Raw genomic sequence first — 22533 nt, 5'->3', positions numbered from 1 at the left:
GTCGTTTTTGGAACTTTGAGGATCCGTGCCCTAACTTACGGGGTTTCGATACTCTCGTCGAACTAAAACAGCTAAACATTTTTTAATTTTCAAATATATCAAGTTTCAATAAAGATTTTTAAAAGGTTAGCTTATACTCGGGAATTCAAGTGTTGCATCCTAACTTACGGGATGCAACATTTTGTTACCTCGAGACAAAAGAAGCCTTTTTTTTAACACCCGCCCAAATTTATCTATTTTTTGAAATACAGTATTAATAAAAAGGAGTTGTTTTAACCTTTTCGCATTTTTGATATTCAACTTTAAGATATTAATTAATCAATTCGGTACCAATTTTGGGCGTTACGAGGGTGCTAACCCTTCCTCGTACGTAATGATTCCCGAACTCATTTTTTCTGAAACTCGTAGATCAAAATCATTTTCAAGGTGATCCGATCACACATTAATAAAATATCAATGGCGACTCTCAATTTTCATTTTTAATAAGTCGACACAAATTTTTTGTTTTCAAAAAGTGGTTTTGACAGTAGAGATCTAGAAACACTGGAGGAGCAGCAATGAAGGCGATAATAAATACAGAAGTAGCGGTCAATAAGGGATCATCAAAATGTAAAGACGATTTTTAGTGCTGGTTATCCAGTTACAGAAGCAACCCCATCGGCTTTCGCTTTCGCGTCTCTCTAAACTTGCAGTCATGGTAAATCTTGGTTTATTTAAAAAACAACTTAACCCACAAATTACTACCTAAACAATACTCTCTGTTTTCAAGTTGGTAACTAAACTTTTTTTAATCACTAGCCGTACATAAACTATTCTTTTGTTACCCATTTTACACCAATTGTTATATCCTTTAAAAAAATTCCAACCAATTATACAATGCCACATCATATAAACTTTAAAAAATAAATTTTAATTCTCTTTTTTACATGTTTTCTCTCTCTTTATTTATTTTATATTTATTTCTTATTCCTTTATAAATGTTTGGCAATGCTAGCAACATAAGACTTTATCTTCCACTAATTAAGATATTTTAAATAAAATATTCTAAAACATAAGACTTAATGAAACTCTATCTATAAACTAAATAGTAATTTGCGTAACAACATACGTATCAACTTGGGAAAAAATGATTTAGGTAGCATTTGTGATAATTTTTTTATTTAAGTATCAAAATTAGAAAAATGACAAAGTTTAGGTACCAATTTATGAGTTAAAATTATTTTTAAATAGATTTAACGGTTTATCTGACTATTTGATTAACAAAATGTGAACTTAGAAAAGAATAATTTATGTATCATTTAAGATAAAAATTTAATTACCAAAATTAAAACAAAATAAGTAATAATGGTATCTAGATAGCAAAGGCATTGAAGAATTGAAGCGATAAATTATAAGTAAACACCATATTTCTTTTAAATAAAATAATCACTTTTTTTTCTTATGTTTAATGCTTATCTTTCGATTTTAAAAATCTTTCAACTATTATTTCATTCTAAAAGTAAAAATAAAATAAATAAACAAATAAAAGTGAAATCAATAACTCTAAAAGTTTTCAAAAGTAAGACTTGATTAAATTCTATTTACAATTTAAATAGCTAAATTTTATTAATAATTTTTGTATTATGTGTAAGTTGTATATTTAATTTTTATATTTTATTTTGATTAATTTTCGACCTTAATTTTTTAAATTTAAAATTTCAGTCATGATCAAATGGTAATTGTTAAATTCATTAAGTTATGTTATGCTATTTTTAAAAGTGATATTACGTGGTCAGATCGTAATATGAAAAATTAATTTTTATTAATAGACGAACCTAAACATGTCCTTTGTCTAACTGGAAATTAGCAAACCGATTGAAAAACTAATATGTTGTCTATCAAGTGTAATGAGGGAGAAATTTTGTCTTGAGCTTCAAAGCAGATGACTCCCAAAAGATAGAGATATAGATGTGACTGACTGGACTGACAATACATTGGACAAGACCCAAGTGGAATAGATTTTATATCCGTTCATGGGTTCATTCACTTGTGATGTTCGTAGTGTGACATACCCTAATCCTGAGTGGATGAAGGATTATGTATGCGTGACTTGTATACTTTGATGTAAGTAAAAGCTTGAGTCCAAATAGATAAGGAATTGAAAGTTGGTGTATTGGGTATATGACTTGTACATTATGTAGCGTTATTCAAAATAGTGGAATTCAAAGCTCAAGAAATGAGTAAATGGTATCCTTTAATTGGCATTACATAATCGATTAAAAGTAAATGTGACTACAGGTCATTTTTCTTTGTGATAAACGACATGATTACTATTTGATAGTAATTGACTTTTCATAAAGGAAGATGTAATGATTACCATGACATAAAATAGGATTATATTGGGAGAACAAATTTATCTCAAAAAGATTAATGGTATCCTATGAGGGTAACACGCTTATGACTATATCATTGGACGATGACTGATTAAGTAGTTTTCGTAATGATATGTAATAAGGAGAGCTCAATCGCAATACTATAATGGAATAACTTTCATATAATTTTCATATAATCGTAATATAACATTTTCATATAATTTTAGAGATTAAAATCAAAATGATAAAAACAATTTAAGACCATAGTAAGGGAAAATAAAGTTTGAATTGTTAACAGTGTCCTTGACATTATTTAATTATTCATACTTAATTATTCAAAAGTGGTGAAGACTCTTCATACTTAATTATTCATCATAAAAATAGTAACAAGTAGCAGCATCAATAATCCATCAACGATGCCTGTCCCTGTAGCGAAAGTGGTGAAGACTCTTGATAATTAATTATTCATCATAAAAATAATAAAAAGTAACAGCATCAATAATTCATCAACGATGCCTGTCCCACTAGCAAAAGTGGCGAAGACTCGTCATAATTAATTATCCATCATAAAAATAATAAAAAGGTGACCGCGTGAAGAATTCATTGACAACTCCTAAAAAGTAGTCACAATTGCTTTTATTTCTCTTTATGTTAATTCTTACTAATAACCAAAACCTCATCAGACCATCAACAAAAATGGCCGAATATGTTGCCCCTGCTGCTGTCGAAATTGTGGCAGACCAGGCAAAGGAATACGCATCACCCTATCTCCGTTACTTTTTCCGTTATGGAGAGATTGTTGAAGATTTCAAGAATCAACGAGAAGCACTTGAATTGAAGAAAGAGAGGGTGAAAATTTGTGTCGATGAGGCTGAAAGGCAAAATGAGCTCATCCATAAGGACGTTGACAACTGGCTTACAAGCGCTGAGAAAGAACTGAAAGAAACCCAGAACTTGAAAGATGAGATAGATCGCGTCAAGTGTTTCAAATGGTGTCCTAAATGGGGCTGGCGATATTCCTTAAGTAAGAAACTGGCAGAGAAGATTCCTATTATCTCTAAACTTTTAGAGACTTCTAACTTTGCACAGGTGGGCTACTGTCGTCCTCTTCAAGGAATAGAGTTCATCACATCCACTGATTTCATGGACTCTGAATCTTCAAAATCAGCTTTCAAGCAGATCATGGAGGCTATAAATGCTAAGGGTGTCAACATGATCGGACTGCACGGAATGCCAGGAGTTGGTAAAACAACTTTAGCCAAAGAAGTTGGGAAGCATGCTGGAGAACAAAAGTTGTTTGATAAAGTTGTGATGTTTACTATGTCCCAAAATCCAGAAATCAACAAAATTCAAGATAAAGTTGCAGATATTTTTCGTTTAAAATTTGAAACAAGTAGCCAAGGAGGAAGAGCAGAAGAGTTATTCAGGAGTATGAAACGCGTGAACAAAATCCTCGTAATAGTCAACGACCTCTGGGAAGAACTCAAAATGGAGAGTATCGGAATTCCATTCGGTGATGACCACGAGGGTTGTAAAATTCTTCTGACTACACGTCGTCAACAAGTCTGCACTATAATGAACTGTAAGGAAATTCAACTTCGCATCTTATCCGAAGAGGAAGCATGGGTTTTATTTCGAGATAAAGCTGGTTTAGAAGATGTTAGTTCCACCGTGAATGATGTAGCCAAAGAGGTTGCTGCTCAATGTAAGGGATTGCCTCTTGCAATTGTTGTCGTGGCCAAAGCTTTAAAAGGTGAGAGTTTAAATGGGTGGAGAGACGCAAATCAGAGATTCAAGGACTCAACGCATTTGCATGATGAAGAAGTCCTCTGGGGTGTCCGCCAGCCTCTTAAGCTTAGCTACGATTACTTGAAGAAAGGCATTAACCAAATGACGGAAAATGACATCCAAATGTGTTTCTTACTGTGTTCCCTTTTTCCTGAAGATGAAGAAATCCGTATTGAGATATTGATTATGTGCGGAATTGGAGTAGGATTGTTCCCTAATTTTCACTCGATTGAAGGAAAAAGGAAGAAAATTGTTGAAGCACTAAAAAAACTCCAAAAATCTGGCTTGTTATTGGAAACTGATGGTGCAGATACGATTAGAATCCATGATGTGATTCGAGATTTTGCTCATTGGCTAACATCAACGGGAGAAAATAGGTTCATGGTAAAAGATACGTTGAAAGAATGGGCTCATATGGATGACAGTTATACTGCAATTGCTTTATGGAATTGTAGTAGTATCATAAAACTTTTTCCTGATAAAGTGGAATTTTCAAAGCTCAAAACTTTGTTTTTAGAGGGTGAGAGGAAAAGGAAGCGAGATGATTTCCTAGTGGTTTTCGGCACATTTTTTGAAGAAATGAAAGCCCTCCAAGTTTTACTTCTCCGACGTGTCAGTTTCTCACCCATAGGATTCCATTCATTACCAAATCTTAAAACTTTGTGTTGTGTGGATTGCATGCTGGAAAACTTCTCATCATCACTGACAAATATGAGAAGCCTCGAGATTCTTGCATTGATTGGCACTAAGATTGATGGGATAAATGAAGAATTAGTGAAGTTGTCTGCACTGAAATATTTACGTCTTTCTGGTGATAGATTTGAAGAAATGAATATCCCCCCAAACTTGGTATCAAGGTAAGAGTGCATCAGATTTAATTTTCCTTTTATCATATTCGTAATTTGTTTGACATCATTTATTTTCCTCTTAATTACTTTAATTGGTATTTTATATTTTATAATACTAGTTTTGACATCATTTATCAATTTAGTCCTTATTCGGTTTTTAATTAAATTTGGTTATGGATATTTAAAAAGAGCATCAACCTTTAAAAAATGTTGAATTATTTTTAACAAAAATACTAATTAAAATGTTAAGTTTTTAAACATGAACACCCACATTCCAATCCATACTTACTTCATGCTATATTTTTTAATTTTATGATTTTTTAATCTTTTGAATTTCAATTTTTTTATTTTTGAATATTTTATAAATTTAAAATTATTCATATAAGAAAAATAATGTAATGTCTGAAGTGTATGTGCACGTGGATAGATATGTGGGTTGCCAAGGAAAATAAAAATTTTATTAACTATAATTAAGTGTTATATATATATATATATAATTAAAGTAAATATATAAAATATATAAAATATTCAAGAAAAATTAATTAAGGAAGTTTAATACAACAAAGACTTTAAATTTTAATAAAAATTAACCTCTTGAAAATTTCTTTGAAAGTGATAAAAAAATTTAGAGATTTTTTATTTAATTTTAATAGTGTCCTTTACCTCATAAATTTTCAATTAATGCTACTTTCTTTATGAATATAATAGGTTGACTTCACTACAAGAGTTACATGTCGTAACCAAAAGTAATCTCAACTTATTGGAGTTGAAGTCATTGTCTCATTTAACTGCACTATCACTGAGACTTTCTACTAATCAAATTCCTCTAGAAGATTTTGTGCTCCCTAAACTAGAAAGGTACGCTATAGTTGGAGAAAATTATAGTGGCAATCGGGAGTTGTTTAGAAGATTGGATATTCAAGATTTCTCATCTTCATTAAGTGCATTTAACAATTTATTTTGCAATGTGGAAGAGTTGAGTTTGAGGAATGTTGGTGGACAAAAGAATATTGTGCCAAGCATAGATGAAATGGGAGTAAATGACTTGACTTCTCCTCGGCTAAAATCTTGCAATGATATGGAATTCTTGATTGATACAAAAAAGGATCAAGGGTCAACTGTTGCATTCTCTAATTTGGTGGAATTAAATATAGAAAGGATGGTTTCTTTGAAAGGGTTGTGCTATGGTCTTTCTCCGACTAGGTTCTTGCAAAACCTTAAGCGAGTGATCATTAGAGATTGTGAGGAGTTACAAGTGATATTTCAGAAACCATTGCCCTCAAATTTAACAATATTGAGCCTACATTCATTGCCGAAATTGAAGAGGATATGGGAAGTAAAGCCACCCCATCGTGCAATTGCAAGCCTCCAAAGTCTAAAGGTTGTGAGCATTGAATCTTGTGATAATCTGAAAACAATCTTCTCACCTTGCCTAGCTTTAAGTATGTTGCATCTACAAGAACTTTATATAAGGCACTGCGATCGACTAGAGCAAGTCATTGGTTTTGACCAAGAAGACGAGATTATTGAGGTAGGGATACCTATTCTCTCCAATTTTTTTAATCTTCTTAATTGTTTTAGCTTTATGATAGCATTCTTTTAAGGATGAAAACCAAAAACCAATTTGAAGTGAAGTGCTTGGTTTGGAATTTATTTTTATATTATTTATGTGTATCGGGTTTGTTGGAACCCTAGTGGCCACTAAAGAAAGTAGCTTTTATTACTCAAAACAAATACACCAATGCAAAATACAAATATATTTTCCTCTTCCTTTCAATGACTACCTACAACTAGTTATACACACAATTCACACTTTGCTTATTTCCACTTTCATGTACACAAAGTCACACACCTCTGTTTTGTTTCACACTCTTTCTTTTTCTTCTCATCCACACGCTCGCTTATACATATCACAAATATATTAAACTTATTTGTAGGCTTATAGACTGCATCATGATTGTTGGGTCTCTCCTTTTTATTTAGATTTTATTTCTTAATTTATAGAAAAGCCTTCAATTAGTTCCATGCCACACCTTTCTTCTATCCTTGGATTGCTAACTTACAAGGTCGGTTTGATATTATTAAAAAATATGAAACTACATTTTGGTGTTAGAGGGAGTGCCTACTCCCTAGAGCACCAAATCAATATAGAGATAATCTCCATATTTATTATATTGACAACTCATTGAATGACTTTTAGCCCATTATAAAAGATCATGTCACTTGAAATATTATCTTTTCAAGATTTGATTGATTCAAAATTGCCTAAGATAATCTCGTGAATCATGGACTTTGATTTGATTTGTGATTCTATATGAAATTTAAAATAAATAACTGATACATTGGAAGATCAATTTATTTCTTTTCATACGTTTTGATAAAGAAATTCTTTAAAACTTTGCTTATTTCCATTCTCATGCACACAAAGTCACACACCTTTGTTTTGTTTCATACTCTTTCTTTTTCTTCTCTTTCACACGCTTGCTTTTACGTATCACATATATATGAAACCTATTTATAGGCTTATAAAATGCATCATGAATTGTTGTCTCTCTTTTTTATTTTGATTTTTTCTATTTATAGAAAAGCCTTTAATTATTTCCATGCCACTTTATTCCACCTTTAGATTACTAACTTACAATGTGAGTTTGCTAATTTTATTTATTTTGATTGTGTGTTTTATAAACAACTGTAAACCCCCTAATTTTTTTGAGTTAGCTTGTAGCTTTTTTGGGTAGACACCCTGTGCATCTAACCATTGGTATGATAAAAGAAACTAAGCAGCATATACATGTTTTTGTATTTTATCTTTTAATTAATAATCTATTTTTATATTGATATGCTCAATTTTTTTATAATAAAATAAATAACTTGCTAAGATGTGTGTTTGAAACATGTAGAATGACTCTCCTCTTTGTTGTTGGCCGAAATTGAGGATTCTTAGCATAGAATCCTGCCCAAATTTGAAATATGTTTGTGCAAACACTTGGACTCATGGGCTTCTTCAATCCTTGGAATCTGTTTACATAAGAGATTGTTCTCAACTTATACAAGTCTTCAACATGGAACAAAATAAGCATGCACAAGATAATGTGCTTCCTGCACTTGGATCACAGGTACTTCTGTATTTACATTTTTAAGGCTGAGCAAAGAGTTCAAAAAATTGAAAATTAATATGAATTGTAGTGTTCAATTCAATTTTTTTTATTGAGTTTCAATCAAATCGAACATACACATACCATATAACAACTATTTAAAAATATAAAAGTTATAATTTAAAAATTAAATTACAATTATATGTTTTAAAATTAATATATCAAATTAATTTATAAATTTTTATTATCAAATACTAATATACTATAATATTCATATTTAAAATAATTCATGTATAATTATAAATAGTAAAAATAAAATAGAGAAATATTATATATTTATTTTCTATTGACGTTAAGCTTTAATATTTTTATTTAATATAATAATAATTATTTAAATTATATTTTAGAAAATTATTAAATTAATTTACCATAATATGATTTGATTTTGCAATGCTACCATATTTTATTTAATATAAATATATATTAATATAATTGTAGAATGAATTTATTTGAGTAGTGGTTAGTTCTACCTAATAAATATTATTTGATGACAGTAATTTTGGTAAATTTAACTAATAAATATTGATATCATTGTCAGAATTGAGGTGCATATGAAATGGATCAAATCATTGCGTTAACCTCTATAATCTGAAAACTATTAGAATAACTTATCAAAGTCCATTTTAAATATTAATATTTTTATTCAAAACTTCAGGTTGGACTAAAAAATTGTATTCATAATTCTTTGATTTTAAAGTTGAACGAGCATCAGAATTCAATCTCTCTCATCGACTATTACAATGAATATTGTATTTTTATTTTTTATTGTCATGATTAATGATTTTGAAGTGGTTGGGGTATCACAGTTCCAAAATATAATAAATACATCTCTTTATAATTGGTACATTCAAAGATGAATTGATTTCTTTTTCATATGTTTTGGTAAAGAAATTATTTAAAACTTAAATTGTGTTTAATAAATCATATTCCTCGCTTTTATTTAAACAAATATATTTTGTATAATACCTAAATATGTGGTTCATTCATGTAGAATCATTGCTGGACAAAACTGAAAACTCTCCGGATAGAGGATTGCCAACTATTGAAATATGTGTTTGCAAACACTTTATCTCAGGGATTTCCATTGTTGGAATCTCTTCACCTAAAGAACTGCCCTCAACTACTACAAGTCTTCAGTTCGACAGAAGAAAGGGATGTGATTGGTGATCACATTCCACTTAATGTGCCGTTTCTGAAAATTTTAGAAGTGTCAAATTGTCCCCAAATCTCATACTTCATTGTACAAGCTCAGCTCATAGAGGTATTTAGATTATTCGCATTTTATATATAGATTTTGGCACTATAGCAAATCAGAAAATCGATATGTTGCTTAGTTCATGTGATAATTCATTCCTCTTTTATACATAGTTTGTAAATGAATTCCACTGTTCACTTTTTAAATAAAAATGTATCAAGCAATGGCCTTTAGTGTTTAATTAATTTGGTAGATATTTTAGGGGTTTAGATTTAAAAAATAGATCCTTTAAAAAAAATCAAAGATATATGTAGCATTGAGATTAGAGAAGTAGTATTTTCTATTACTTGGAATATGTAAAATTATGAAGACTTATGGGTAACATTTACTCTAGTGTGTTTTTATGACATTTATTAGGATTTCTGTGTATGCAGAAATTGGTTCTTCGTAACGTGGGAAATAGCCGCCAATTACGCAACACTGATGTTCCTGTATTGAATGAAGGTTGTATAGTAGTTGGGAATCATAAAGAAGTATTTCAAGTTCAAGGCAGGTACTCGTTCTCAAGCATAAAAAATTTGATGTTGGAGGATTTATTTGAAGTGCAGGTTATATGGAACGAATATGCTCAAGTTGTAACCCTTGAGAACCTTACAACTCTAACACTGAGAGATTGCAAGAAGCTAAGATATATATTTTCACCTATGATGGCTCGCAGTTTATCACATTTGGTGGATCTTTTCATCCTAGGGTGTGAGGAAATAGAACGACTCATTTTAGCCAAGGATCAAGTTTCTTCATCATCATCAAATGGTTATACTAGCCTCCAACATATGAGCTTTCCAAATTTGACTCGGATCGTTGTTACAGATTGTAAAAATTTGAGCAGTCTCTTTCCTTTTGGATTTGTTCCTATTCTTCCAAAGCTTGAAAGGCTCATAGTTGAAAAGAATTCTAAATTGGAACAAGTATTTGAATTAGAAGAAAAAGTGGAAGTGGTAGCTGAAGAGGAGATGAAATTTGATAAATTAAAAAGGTTATCACTTGAAGAACTACCTAGCCTCATTCACTTTTTTCCCAAAGGATATCATTCTGTATTCCTAGCAATGATAGAGTTGAAAGTAAGAGATTGCCCTAAGTTGAATACTAGTTTCTTCATTGATTCACAGGAATTTGTACATTGCAAAACAAAGGTATATATCCTACAACCCTTTAATCCTACTTTATTCTATGTAATTATAACAATTACAACTGAAGGCATAACATGCAAAATTTTTAATTAAATTCCTTGAGTATATATATGTTTCTTATTTTTTTTCCTTGATGACATGAGATTAAAGTTTCAGTTATAAATTTTTCTTCAATTGTTTTCTAAGGTACCTCTGTTGGTTGAGCAAGATGCGGTTGAAGAGTCTACCACTGTTCGAAATGCAATTTTCAATGAGAATATAGATTGGAGACGAGCTGGGGGTGGGAGTCAACTACCACACATTACATGAAAGAATGGAAGATTATAGGGTAGCTTTCAAAGCCATGTTACATCAGTAGGTGGAGCAATGTTGCTCAGTTGTTTTTAGTGCGATAGAACATAACTTTTAGCAGTGCTTTTCCCACAAATGCCGCTAAAGAACATAACCTTTAAAAAAGTCATTTTAATTAAATAATATTTATTTATATGATAAAATATTTTATTTTATTTTTAGAATTTGAACTTTAAACTATATACTAAATAAAAAATATTAATTAAATTAAATTTTCTATTAAAATTTTAACTTTAAAACTAAATATAAAAATTAATGAATTTAAATTTAGAATTTAAATATTATGTTTTTAATTCAAGTTCAACTTTTGGCACACCTTACAAACATGAGCTCTAAACAGGGAGAAAGACTGCAACAAAAAATCAAAACAGTACAAATGTAATATCTTCAATAATTTTATCAATATCGATACGTTACAGTAAACCTGCTCACAAGTTACAATCATTGCTGCCCGACTCATAATATTTGTAATAGGACAATTTTGGCCTGGGCCAGATTACAATAATAAACAAAACAAAAAATAAAAATAAAAAGTCCAAAAAGATTAATAGTCCATTACAAAAAAAGGCTTACTACCCAATCACAAGCCCAAAACAAATAAACCCTAGCCCACTCTTAATATTTTAGAAAAAGAAAACCCTAGGGCTAGCCTAAGAACTTCAGCCGCTGCTCCTAGCAGCCACCTCTAGGCCTGCCGTCGCCGTATACGCCTAACACTTCTCTGCCACCACCTGCAAAAAGAACAACACACAAGAGGCCAAGTAGAAGCAGACAACGGAGAAACAAACAAAAAATAGAAAACAAACAGTTTGGAATGGTCTATAAAAACAATTGTTGACACCATTTTTTTGTGAAAACGGGGTCGACTTGGATTTTGAAAACGAAAATAAAATCGGGAGTTGCCACCAATCCTTTTTGATGAGGTGTGATCGGACCACCTCGAAAACTGGTTGTTTTTAATAAAGGATTTGATTTTATCAAAACAACGATTTTGGTCAACGAAATTCAGAAAAATAGGTTCCGGAATCGGTTACGTGCGAGGAAGGATTAGCACCCTCGTAACACCCAAAATTGGAACTTAGTTGATTATTTAGTATCTTAGTGTCGAAGATCGAAAACTTTGAAGAGTTTTTTAAAAAATACGATCCTAAAAAATTCTTGAATAATATAGGTTGAAATTTAAGATTCTCTTGTTCCGAAAGAATATCACATCCAGAACGTTAGGATATGATACTTTAAACCTTCGAAACCAAGATCACCTTATGATTTCCAAATCCCATATTTTGAAATTTTAAAAGGATATTTGGCTATTTTGCCCAAACGAGAAGTCGAAACCCAGCACGTTAGGGCACGCTTTCTCGAATTTCCGAATGCAAAATATTGCCTTATTTAGAAAAATTTCCTTTTGATGTATGGTGTTAATATGCATAACAAAACAATAATAAATACGATGATGCAAAAATAATACAAGCAATAGAACAAAGGTAAGATAAATAAAAAGACAAATCAATAACATACAAAATGACAAGTTCGAAGCAAATAAAATTAAAATATTATTTCGAATAATAATGAAAATGTAAATAAAGGAATAAACAAAAAAATGAATGAAATTATAAAAATGAAAAAGATACATATATGTGTATGTACGTAAAATTATGAAAATATGAATAATATATGTGTATACATATTTTAAAATTATTAAATATAGAAATATATGTAAGTATGTATATATATATAAATTATAAAAAATATATGTATATTATAAAACGTATGCGTATATATATATATATAACAAAATTTAAGAATTAAAAGGTATAAATGAATAAGTAATAATAATAATAATAATAAAAGAAGATTAATGATGCCATATAGTAGTATTAATAATATTAAAATAAGTAATTTATAAATAAAATAGCTAAAATAACAAATGAAGGATTTAATTGAAACTTAAACAAAATTTAAGGGCCGAAATCAAAGTAAAAAAAATGCGAGAAACACAGGAAAGGGGTAAATCAGGATGTGCGCGAAAGGAGGGGGCCAAAATAGTAAATATCCCACCCTTCAAAATGCATCACTTTACGCGGGATTAAAATGAAACAAAAATAAAATTATGCGGCCAAATTAAAATAAACGAAAAGAAAGAAAAAGGATCAAATTGCAACAAGTGGCAAAAGCGTAAGGACCGCGCGTATAAATAACCCTTTAAAAAACACGCGGATCCTCTTAAAGGGGCGGGTCGGATCACACAGGGATAGGCCTAAACGGCATCATTTTGGCATCTGTGGTTTGAGCCCAAAACGGCACCGTTTTATATCCTTATAAAAATCAATTTCTTTTTCTTTTTTGCTTATTTCTGCCACTGTTTGCTCATTTTTGCTCATTTCTTTTCTCTCAACACTCCCATTTTCGGCCATAGCTCCGGCGAGCTCTCGCGATGGCTCTGTCGCAGCTCCGCTGTACCGAAGGAAAAAAAGAACCCAAAACCTAAGATTTTTGTTTAGATCTCCTTTTTGTAGTTATTTATACCTGATTTGGGTTTTTTTTTGTAAATATTTATACCTGATTTTTGTTTAGATCTCCTTTTTGAAATATTTATACCTGATTTGGGTTTTTTTTTTTGGAACCAAAAATGGAAGAAAAAGAATGGAAAAAGGAACGGCCTTTCGGCCTTACTGCCCCGTTGGTCGCAATCCAGGTGAAGCCCTAAACGGTTCTCGTGGCCTCGCTGAACGGAGGACACCTCCAATGATGGCTCGCGGTCCGGCCATAGGTACATTTTCTTTTCTCTTTTTCTATTATTTTTTAATGTTTATAAAAGAATAATGAAAATATAAAAAAATTGCATAAATATTGTAAATAGGAAAAACGAAAAGATCCAAAATCACCTGAGTTTTTGCTTTTCATATTTCTAATGTGAGTAAAAAAATACAACGAGGGTGAGATTCGGTTTTTATAGCCGAATCAAAATTATTAGTTTTTATTTTTTCTACATTATTTTTCTGTTTTTTCTTTGTTGTTGCATGCGATCCTTTCTTCTACAGGTACCCGTGGCCGACAGTGGTGGCAGAGGGCGTGCGAGGAGGCTGGTGGCTGTGGCAGAGGCGTGCACAAATGCATGCTTATTGACGTAGAGGAGTGGGGCGACTGATCATGCGGCTAGGGTTTCCAGGGTTTCAGTTTTTACTGAAATTGAGTTTAGGTTGTGGGCCGACAGTTTTGGGTTGTTTGGGTTTAATTTGGGCTTGATATGTAATGGGTTATTTTCCTTGTAAATGGACTATCTAAACTCTTTATTATTTTGGTTTTATTTTGGGCCCGGGCAAAATTAGGCTATTACAGCTGCCCCTCTTTGCTCATTGTCGTGTAACGAGAATGGAGCAAAGACTTTATAAGAGACAATTTTGCCCGGCCTTGCCTAGTCTTGACTTCTTTGGGTGCTTCTCTTCTTCAAGTAGCCTCCCTCCAGTCTACTGTGTCTTGTTGCTTCGATCCATTCTATTGCAACTTCAGATACGACTAGTGGCTTCAATCGACTCGTCGCAACTTCAGGGGGATGAGACTTGTATCTTCAACCTACTCCACCACGACTTCAGGGAGATAAGGTTTGATATGATAAGATCTAGTTCGACCTACTGCAACTTAAGAGGTATATGATTCATCATTTTAATCCGTTCCACTGCAACTTCAGGGAGATAGGATTAGTAGCTTCAGTCTGCTCCACTGCAACTTCGAGGAGATAAGACTCACTATCTTTAGTCTGTCCCACTGCAACTTCAGGAGGATAAGACCTGATATGATCTGCTCTACTGCAACTTCAGAGAGATAAGATCGGTAATTTATAGCTTTAATCTGTTCCACTGCAACTTCAGGGAGATAAGATTTATTTATTTTTTAACCTGCTCCACTGCAACTTCAGGGAGATAAGGTTAGTTATCTTCAGTCTGCTCCACTACAACTTCATGGAGCTAAGACTCGGTATCTTCAACTTGCTCCACTACAACTTCAGGGAGATAAGGTTTGTTATTTTCAGTCTGCTCCACTACAACTTTAGGGAGATAAGACTTGTAGCTTCAATCATTTTAATTGCAATGTTGGGGAAGCAAAATTCGCCATTGTAGCTTTAATTTGTTCCACTACACTGCCAAGGAAGTAAGATTCGCTATTGTGGCTTTAATCTTTTTAATTGCAATGTCGGGGAAGTAAGATTCACCGTTATAGCTTCAATCTGTTCCACTGCACCGCCAGAGAAGTAAGATTCGCCGTTGCGGCTTCAATCTTTTTAATTGCAATGTCGGGGAAGCAAGATTCACCGTTGTAGCTGGCTGGTGTCTTCGATCTGCTTCGCTACCGGTACAGGAAGACAAGATCTGCTATCTTCAGTCTGCTCTACTGCAAACTCAGGGAGGTCAGGCTGGTGTCTTCGATCTGCTTCGCTACCAATACAGGAAGGCAAGATCTGTTATCTTCAGTCTGCTCTGTTGCAAACTCAGGGAGGTCAGGCTGGTGTCTTCGATCTGCTTCGCTGCCAATACAGGAAGACAAGATCTGCTATCTTTAGTATGCTTCACTGCAAACTCAAAGAGGTCAAGCTGATGTCTTCGATCTATTTCGCTGCCAATACAAGAAGATAAGATCTTCTATCTTCAGTCTACTCCGCTGCAAACACAAGGAGGTCAAGCTGGTGTCTTCGATCTGCTATCTTCAGTCTGTTTCGCTGTAAACTCAGGGAGGTTAGGCTAGTGTCTTCGACCTGCTTTGCTGCTAATACAGAAAGACAAATATGCTATCTTCAGTTTGCTTCACTGCAAACTCAGGGAGGTCAGGCTGGTGTCTTCAATCTACTTTGCTGTCGATATAGAAAGACAAGATCTGTTGTCTTCAGTCTGCTCCGCTGCAAACTCAGGGAGGTCAGGCTTTATATGATGACTTCAATCCATCCCACTACAACTTCAAGGGTATGGGTAACTTCATTGATCTATTCTCTGGGGAATATGACCTGCAAAATCCATTTCATGGACCTATTTATGCCTAGTGTTTAGGATGTCATGATTGGAATGAATCAAATGCTCCTAACTAGATGTGTATGTATGATATTTGTAGAATGTCGTGAGAATGATCCCTTTTTAATGCTTAGGTTGTCATTACTCGTCGTTCATCAAGGTTCTATAACTGATGCCTTCTTGTTCAGCCGGTATCTTTGACAGAAAAACCAAAGAAATAGTCGCAATTTAGACTATTTTTTCTCCAATGCTTCTAACCCTTAAGTTGGTTAGTTCTAAACAATAGCCCTGTTTCAGGTCATTGTACTATTTAGAAGCTTTTAGAGTAATATGCAGAACTCCTTCTGCTTGAATATTGTCAGTCCATTAAGCATTACTTCAATGAGAAATGCTTGAAAAAATATTATCAAAATGGACAAGATGAAGTTTTGTTGAGAGCAAAGCTCAAAATGAATGAATTAATCAAGATAGCAAATTTTGTTAGAATACAAAATGAGAATAAATTAATCAAAATGACGTATTTTGTCAAAAATACAAAAAATGAATAAAATGGAAATAGGTGCCCCAGATATCGTAGCATGAGCTTCTTTGCCCAAACTTCTTGAGGACCCTTTTGAACCTGATATGTGTCTAGAAGTTTTAGAAGACTTTGTTGATGCCCCGCGATGTAGCATCCCCTCTTCTTATTAATTCGGAGAGGAAAAGACTACCACATGCCCTACCTTTGATCAAAAAATTTGAATTGCCCATTCCTAGGTTTTCAATTCAAAACCCTTTTGGTCTCAAGGTGCCCTTTGCAGGTTTTCACCTTAGCCTCTCATTTTCCTTTTTTCGTTCTTCTTTTCTTTTCTTTTTTTCTTTTCGTTCCTTTTTTTCAAGTTAAGTATTTATTGCTTGAATCAGAATTCTCAAGATAAGGTAGGTTTTTACCATCCATCTTGGTCAACATCGACGTTTTTTTAGATAAGGCCTTCCACATAAGGTCCTTTCCAGTTTGGCATCCACTTTCTTCTGAAGTCCTTTTGTATGGGAAGGATCTTCTTTGGTACCAGGTCCCCTTCATGGAATTCTCTAGGGCGAACCTTTTTTGGTGAGCTTGCATTATTCGTTTTTGGTACATTTGACCATGACAGATAGCTTTCAACCCTTTTCTCTTCAATCAACTTTAACTGATCGTATCGGGCTTGGATCCATTCTACTTCATCCAAATTCAGCTCTAACAAGACTCGAAGGGTAGGAATATCAACTTCGATGGGTAAAACTGCCTCTATTCCATATACCAATGAGAAATGAGTTACCCCGGTAGAGGTTTTTTATTTTTTGTTTTTGCTTTTTCTCTTCTTTTTTCTTTTTTTTTGCCTCCACTGTACCGTTTATTTTGGGGTGACATGATGTTAATCTTGAACAGACTGCAAACTTCTGATGTCGTGCTGTTGTTCAAATTCAATCCATTGTCTGATATGAGCTTTTTAGCATTCCATACTGACATATAATTTCTTTTTCAGGAATTTGCTGACCGTCGACTTTGTGACATCGGCATATGAAGCAGCTTCTGCCCACTTAGTGAGATAATTGATAATCGCCAAAAACCTTAGGCGAGATTGGCTCAATGACATTCGTGCCCCACATAGAGAAAGGCCATGACTTCCATTGATTCTTTGTAAGGTAGGATCTTGTTCTACCATCCTTAACAAATCAGGGGATAAGCTACAGTTTCAGTTATCTTCAAAGTTCTGAGGCTCATCTGTACACATATCTTGCTCAAAAGGAGATTCTAAGTCAATAGCAGTGTCATTCATGTCTTTGATATCTAGAGACCTGTTGTAGGGACGAAGGCAGATCCAAAGTATAAAAGAATATAAGAATATCTATCTCTACAGTATGATTATGAATAAAATGTAAACAATGAAAGAATTTTTGCTCGAAGTGAAAAACAAAGATGCATTTTTATTGAAATAAAGATATTGGACATAAGCCTATCTCACAAAAGGATTCTTATCGCTCCTAGGCTTAGAGCAATAAGCGTGTTTTGAACATTACTCTGAATTAGCTCTAAAAACTACAGAAATCTCTTCCGCAATCCAATTGTTCAGAACACTTCTAGGCCTATAAGGGTAGATATCTAACCAGGTCCCTTTTCACATGGCATTGATGTGAACGCCTCCCAACACTTCTTCGTACGTCGCATTCACCCTCTCATCAATGTGATTGGGTAGCAGATTTTTCTCTGGAGGACTCATCGAATTTGACAATGCCGCATTGATGAATCGTTCCACTATCTTCTTGAATGCGATTGACTTGGATTTTGAAAACGAAAATGAAAACGGGTGTCACCACCAATCCTTTTTGATGAGGTGTGATCAGACCACCTCAAAAAGTGGTTGTTTTTAATAAACGATTTGATTTTATCAAAACAACAATTTTGGTCCACGAAATTCAAAAAAATAGGTTCGGGAGTCGGTTACGTACGAGGAAGGATTAACACCCTCGTAACGCCCAAAATTGGTACCTAGTTGATTATTTAGTGTCTTAGTGTTGAAGATCGGAAAGTTTGAAGAGTTTTTTAAAAAAATACAATCCTAAAAAATTCTTGAATAGTATGGGTTGAAATTTAGGATTCTCTTGTTCTGAAAGAATATCACATCCAGCATGTTAGGATATGATACTTTAAACCTTTGAAACCAAGATCACCTTATGATTTCCAAATCCCATATTTTGAAATTTTAAAAGGATATTTGGCTATTTGGACCAAACGAGAAGTCGAAACCCAACACGTTAGGGCACGCTTTCCCGAATTTCCGAATGCAAAATATTGCCTTATTTAGAAAATTTTCCTTTTGATGTATGGTGTTAATATGCATAACAAAACAATAATAAATACGATGATGCAAAAATAAGGTAAGATAAATAAAAAAGACAAATCAATAACATACAAAATGGCAAGTATATAAGCAAATAAAATTAAAATATTATTTCGAATAATAATGAAAATGTAAATAAAGGAATAAACAAAAAATGAATGAAATTATAAAATGAAAAAGATACATATATGTGTATGTACGTAAAATTATGAAAATATGAATAATATATGTGTATACATATTTTAAAATTATTGAATATAGAAATATATGTAAGTATGTATATATATAAATTATAAAAATATATGTATATTATAAAACGTATGCGGTATATATATAACAAAATTTAAGAATTAAAAGGTATAAATGAATAAGTAGTAATAATAATAATAATAAAAGAAGATTTATGATGCCATATAATAGTATTAATAATATTAAAATAAGTAATTTAGAAATAAAATAGCTAAAATAACAAATGAAGGGTTTAATTGAAACTTAAACAAAATTTAAGGGCCGAAATCAAAGTAAAAAAAAAGCGAGAAACACAGGAAAGGGGTAAATCAGGATGTACGTGAAAGGAGGGGGCCAAAATAGTAAATATCTAGCCCTTCAAAATGCATCACTTTACACGGGATTAAAAATGAAACAAAAATAAAATTATGCGGCCAAATTAAAATAAAAGAAAAGAAAGAAAAAGGACCAAATTGCAACACGTGGCAAAAGCGGAAGGACCGCGCGCGTAAATAACCCTTTAAAAAACACGCGGATCCTCTTAAAGGGGGAGGTCGGATCACACACGAATAGGCCTAAACGGCGTCGTTTTTGCATCTGTGGTTTGAGCCCAAAATGGCGCCGTTTTATATCCTTATAAAAGTCAATTTTTTTTTCTTTTTTGTTCATTTCTGCCACTGTTTTCTTAAAAAAAATTCAAAGGCTTCTCTTTTCTCTCAACACTCCCCATATCTGGCCATAGCTTCGGCGAGCTCTCACAGTGGCTCCGTCGCAACTCCGCCGTACCGGAGGAAAAAAAGAACCCAAAACCTAAGATTTTTGTTTAGATCTCCTTTTCGATTTATACTTGATTTGGGTTATTTTTAGAACCAAAAATGGAAGAAAAAAAAAAGAAAAAGGAATGGCATTTCGGCCTTACTGCCCCGTTGGTCGCAACCCAGGCGAAGCCCTAGATGGTTCTCGTGGCCTCGGTGAACGAAGGACACCTCCAATGATGGCTGGCGGTCCGGCCACAGGTACGTTTTCTTTTCTCCTTTTTTATTATTTTTGAATGTATATAAAAGAATAATGAAAATATAAAAAAAATTGCATAAATATTGTGAATAGAAAAAACGAAAAGATCCAAAATCACCTTAGTTTTTGCTTTTTATATTTCTAATGTGCGTAAAAAAATACAACAAGGGTGAGATTCGGTTTTTATAGCCGAATCACAATTATTAGTTTTGTTTTTTCTACATTGTTTTTTCTGTCTTTTCTTTGTTGTTGCGTGCGATCCTTTCTTCTGTAGGTACTCGTGGCCGACAGTGGTGGCAGAGGGCTTGCGAGGAGGCTGGCGGCTGTGGCAGAGGCATGCACAGATGCATGCATACTGACGTGGAGGAGTCGGGTGACTGATCATGCGGCTAAGGTTTCCAAGGTTTCAGTTTTGACTGAAACTGAGTTTAGGTTGTGGGCTGACAGTTTTGGGCTGTTTGGGTTTAATTTGGGCTTGATGTGGGTTATTTTCCTTGTAAATGGACTGTCTAAACTCTTTATTATTTTGGTTTTATTTTGGGCCCGGGCAAAATTAGGCTATTACAACAACAATAGGCATTCTGTATTTTTTTCCTTTTTTACGAACTCATGAGAAAATAAAAAAGAAAATAGAAAACAAAACTTCAGAGGTGATTTTTACTTTTTTTTTAAATCCTTGTTTGATTCTCTTTTCGTTTTATTGTTTCATTTTTTACATACAAATAATAAGAATAAAAAAGGGAAGAAAAGGCTCACCAGAATGCCCTGTGACTGCATCATCGGAGATTCCTTCTCTGTCGTCGAAGTTGGGTTTAAAAGTGGGTGCAGGGTCCTTTTCTTTTTAATTTTCTAGACTAGGAAGGCTTTGCCTTCAGATCCATTTTAAAAGGGCCTGAAAACTCGATTTTTCTGACCACCACCCACGGTGGAGCCACGGCGACGCAGCGGCAGTGACCATGGCCAGCCAAAGGGGAGGGCTGAAAGAGACTGAGAGAACTCTTAGATTTTTTTGAAAAAAATGAAGGTCGAAATATTTTTTTTCTTTTTTTTGCTATTTATATAGGGTACAATACGGCGACATTTTGGACTTAAGCACCAGTGGTCAAAACGACGTCATTTTGCATCAGACCCGAAAATCAACCCGAATGCGGCCAATATCCGCACGTTTTTCCTTTGATGGGCTACTTGCATATTCAACTATTTCACCTTCGATTTACTTTTTAATTTAGTCTTCCCTATTTTTATATATTTCCACATAATACACTATAACTTTGTTTTAATTTTATTTTTAACCCACCTGACAAACGGCGCGCATAAGGAATTAGGGGTAAATTCATGTTTAGCCCCTAGTCCTTTTAGCGTGTATCATCTTAGCCCTCTATTTTGTTTTATTAATTCCCCTTTTAAATTTATCTCTTAAATTTCGTCTAAATCATGTTTTAATCCTTAAATTTTGTTGTCCATTTTAATTTGGCTTTCATCAATTAAATTCCAACCCTTTTTTATTTTCTTTATTTATTATTAATTCTTAATTTATTACACTTAAAATGTTTAAATTTAAAATATGTATATTTATTTTATTTGTCTATTATTCTATTACCTTTTAAATACTTAAGTTATTATTTATGCTTGTTTTACCTATTTATATATTTATTAATTTTTTATTATTCGTTAGATATTTAAATGTAGTGTTATTTGTTATTTATTTCATCTATTTATTTTTATTCTTTCATTTTTAATTGGATGCTATTTATACTTCTTTCTCATTATTACTCTATTGATATTGTTACTATCATGATATTTATCTATTTGTTTTCATTTATCATTCCAATATCCCGTTCGTATAGTCATTTTATACCGGTTTATCATCACTGCGTCATGTATTATGGCCATTCTTACGTTATGCCCAAAAAAGATAAGTACACATCGTTTTAAAAAAAATTTATGCTTGTATTTATTCATAAAAAAGAAATTCTCAAAATAAGGCAATGTTTCGTTTTTTTTTTTTGGAAATTCAAGAAGTTGTACCCAAACTTACGGGGTTTCGATTTTCTCGTTAAATCTAAGAAATTGAACATCATTCTAAATTTAAAATACCTAAGTTTCAAATCAAAATTAAAGGCAAGCTTATTCTCGATGGTTCAAATGTAGCATCCTAACTTACGGGATGTGGCATATTGTTATCGCAGGACGAGTGGGCCTTTGCTGCTCATTTCAATTTAATTCAAGCGTTTTTAAAATTAACATTAATAAAAAGGGATCGTATTTTAAAATCTTTTCAAAATTTCAACTTTCGACATTAAGATATCAAGTAATCAACTAGGTACCAATTTTGGGTGTATCGAGGGTGCTAATCCTTCCTCGTGCGTAATCAACTCTCGAACCGTTTTTTGGATCTTGTAGACCAGAATTTATTGTTTTAGAAAATTTAAACTTTTATTAAAATGATTAAATTATGAGGCAATCCGATCACACCTAAATTTCAGGAATTGGTGGTGACTTCGTTTTCATTTTTAAATAAAAAGTCAACCCTAATTTTTAAAAAAAAAGGT

The 22533-nt window shown here is 32.8% G+C and overlaps 1 protein-coding gene across 2 annotated transcripts; it reads left to right on the top strand.

Annotated features, from left to right (window-relative positions):
• The first annotated feature begins 2964 nt into the window (after positions 1–2964).
• Positions 2965–11021, top strand: LOC105768405 (probable disease resistance protein At4g27220). Of its 2 annotated transcripts, none has more exons than XM_052630553.1 (6): positions 2965–4996; positions 5696–6518; positions 7888–8103; positions 9134–9403; positions 9772–9841; positions 9946–10126. In XM_052630553.1, the coding sequence occupies exons 1-6, from the start codon at positions 3000–3002 to the stop codon at positions 9981–9983; spliced, it is 3414 nt and encodes a 1137-aa protein (XP_052486513.1). In that variant the 5' UTR covers positions 2965–2999; the 3' UTR covers positions 9984–10126. The 2 variants fall into 2 exon arrangements, with proteins under 2 accessions (XP_052486513.1, XP_012443763.2); XM_012588309.2 differs by adding an exon at positions 10714–11021 and having other exon boundaries at positions 2967–4996; positions 9772–10530.
• The last annotated feature ends 11512 nt before the right edge of the window (positions 11022–22533 follow it).

Source organism: Gossypium raimondii, chromosome 5 (genome assembly GCF_025698545.1).
Source record: "Gossypium raimondii isolate GPD5lz chromosome 5, ASM2569854v1, whole genome shotgun sequence".
Classification (NCBI taxonomy): Eukaryota; Viridiplantae; Streptophyta; class Magnoliopsida; order Malvales; family Malvaceae; genus Gossypium; species Gossypium raimondii.
The sequence above is the reverse complement of the archived record's forward strand: the minus strand, read 5'-3'. Positions and strand labels throughout refer to the sequence as shown.

Excerpts from the sequence above, each read along its gene's own strand:
- LOC105768405 (XM_012588309.2), top strand. The coding sequence starts at position 3,000 with ATGTTAATTCTTACTAATAACCAAAACCTCATCAGACCATCAACAAAA. Across the intron at positions 4,997-5,695 it reads CCCCCAAACTTGGTATCAAG|GTTGACTTCACTACAAGAGT; the intron begins GTAAGAGTGCAT and ends TGAATATAATAG. Across the intron at positions 10,531-10,713 it reads TTGTACATTGCAAAACAAAG|GTACCTCTGTTGGTTGAGCA; the intron begins GTATATATCCTA and ends TTGTTTTCTAAG.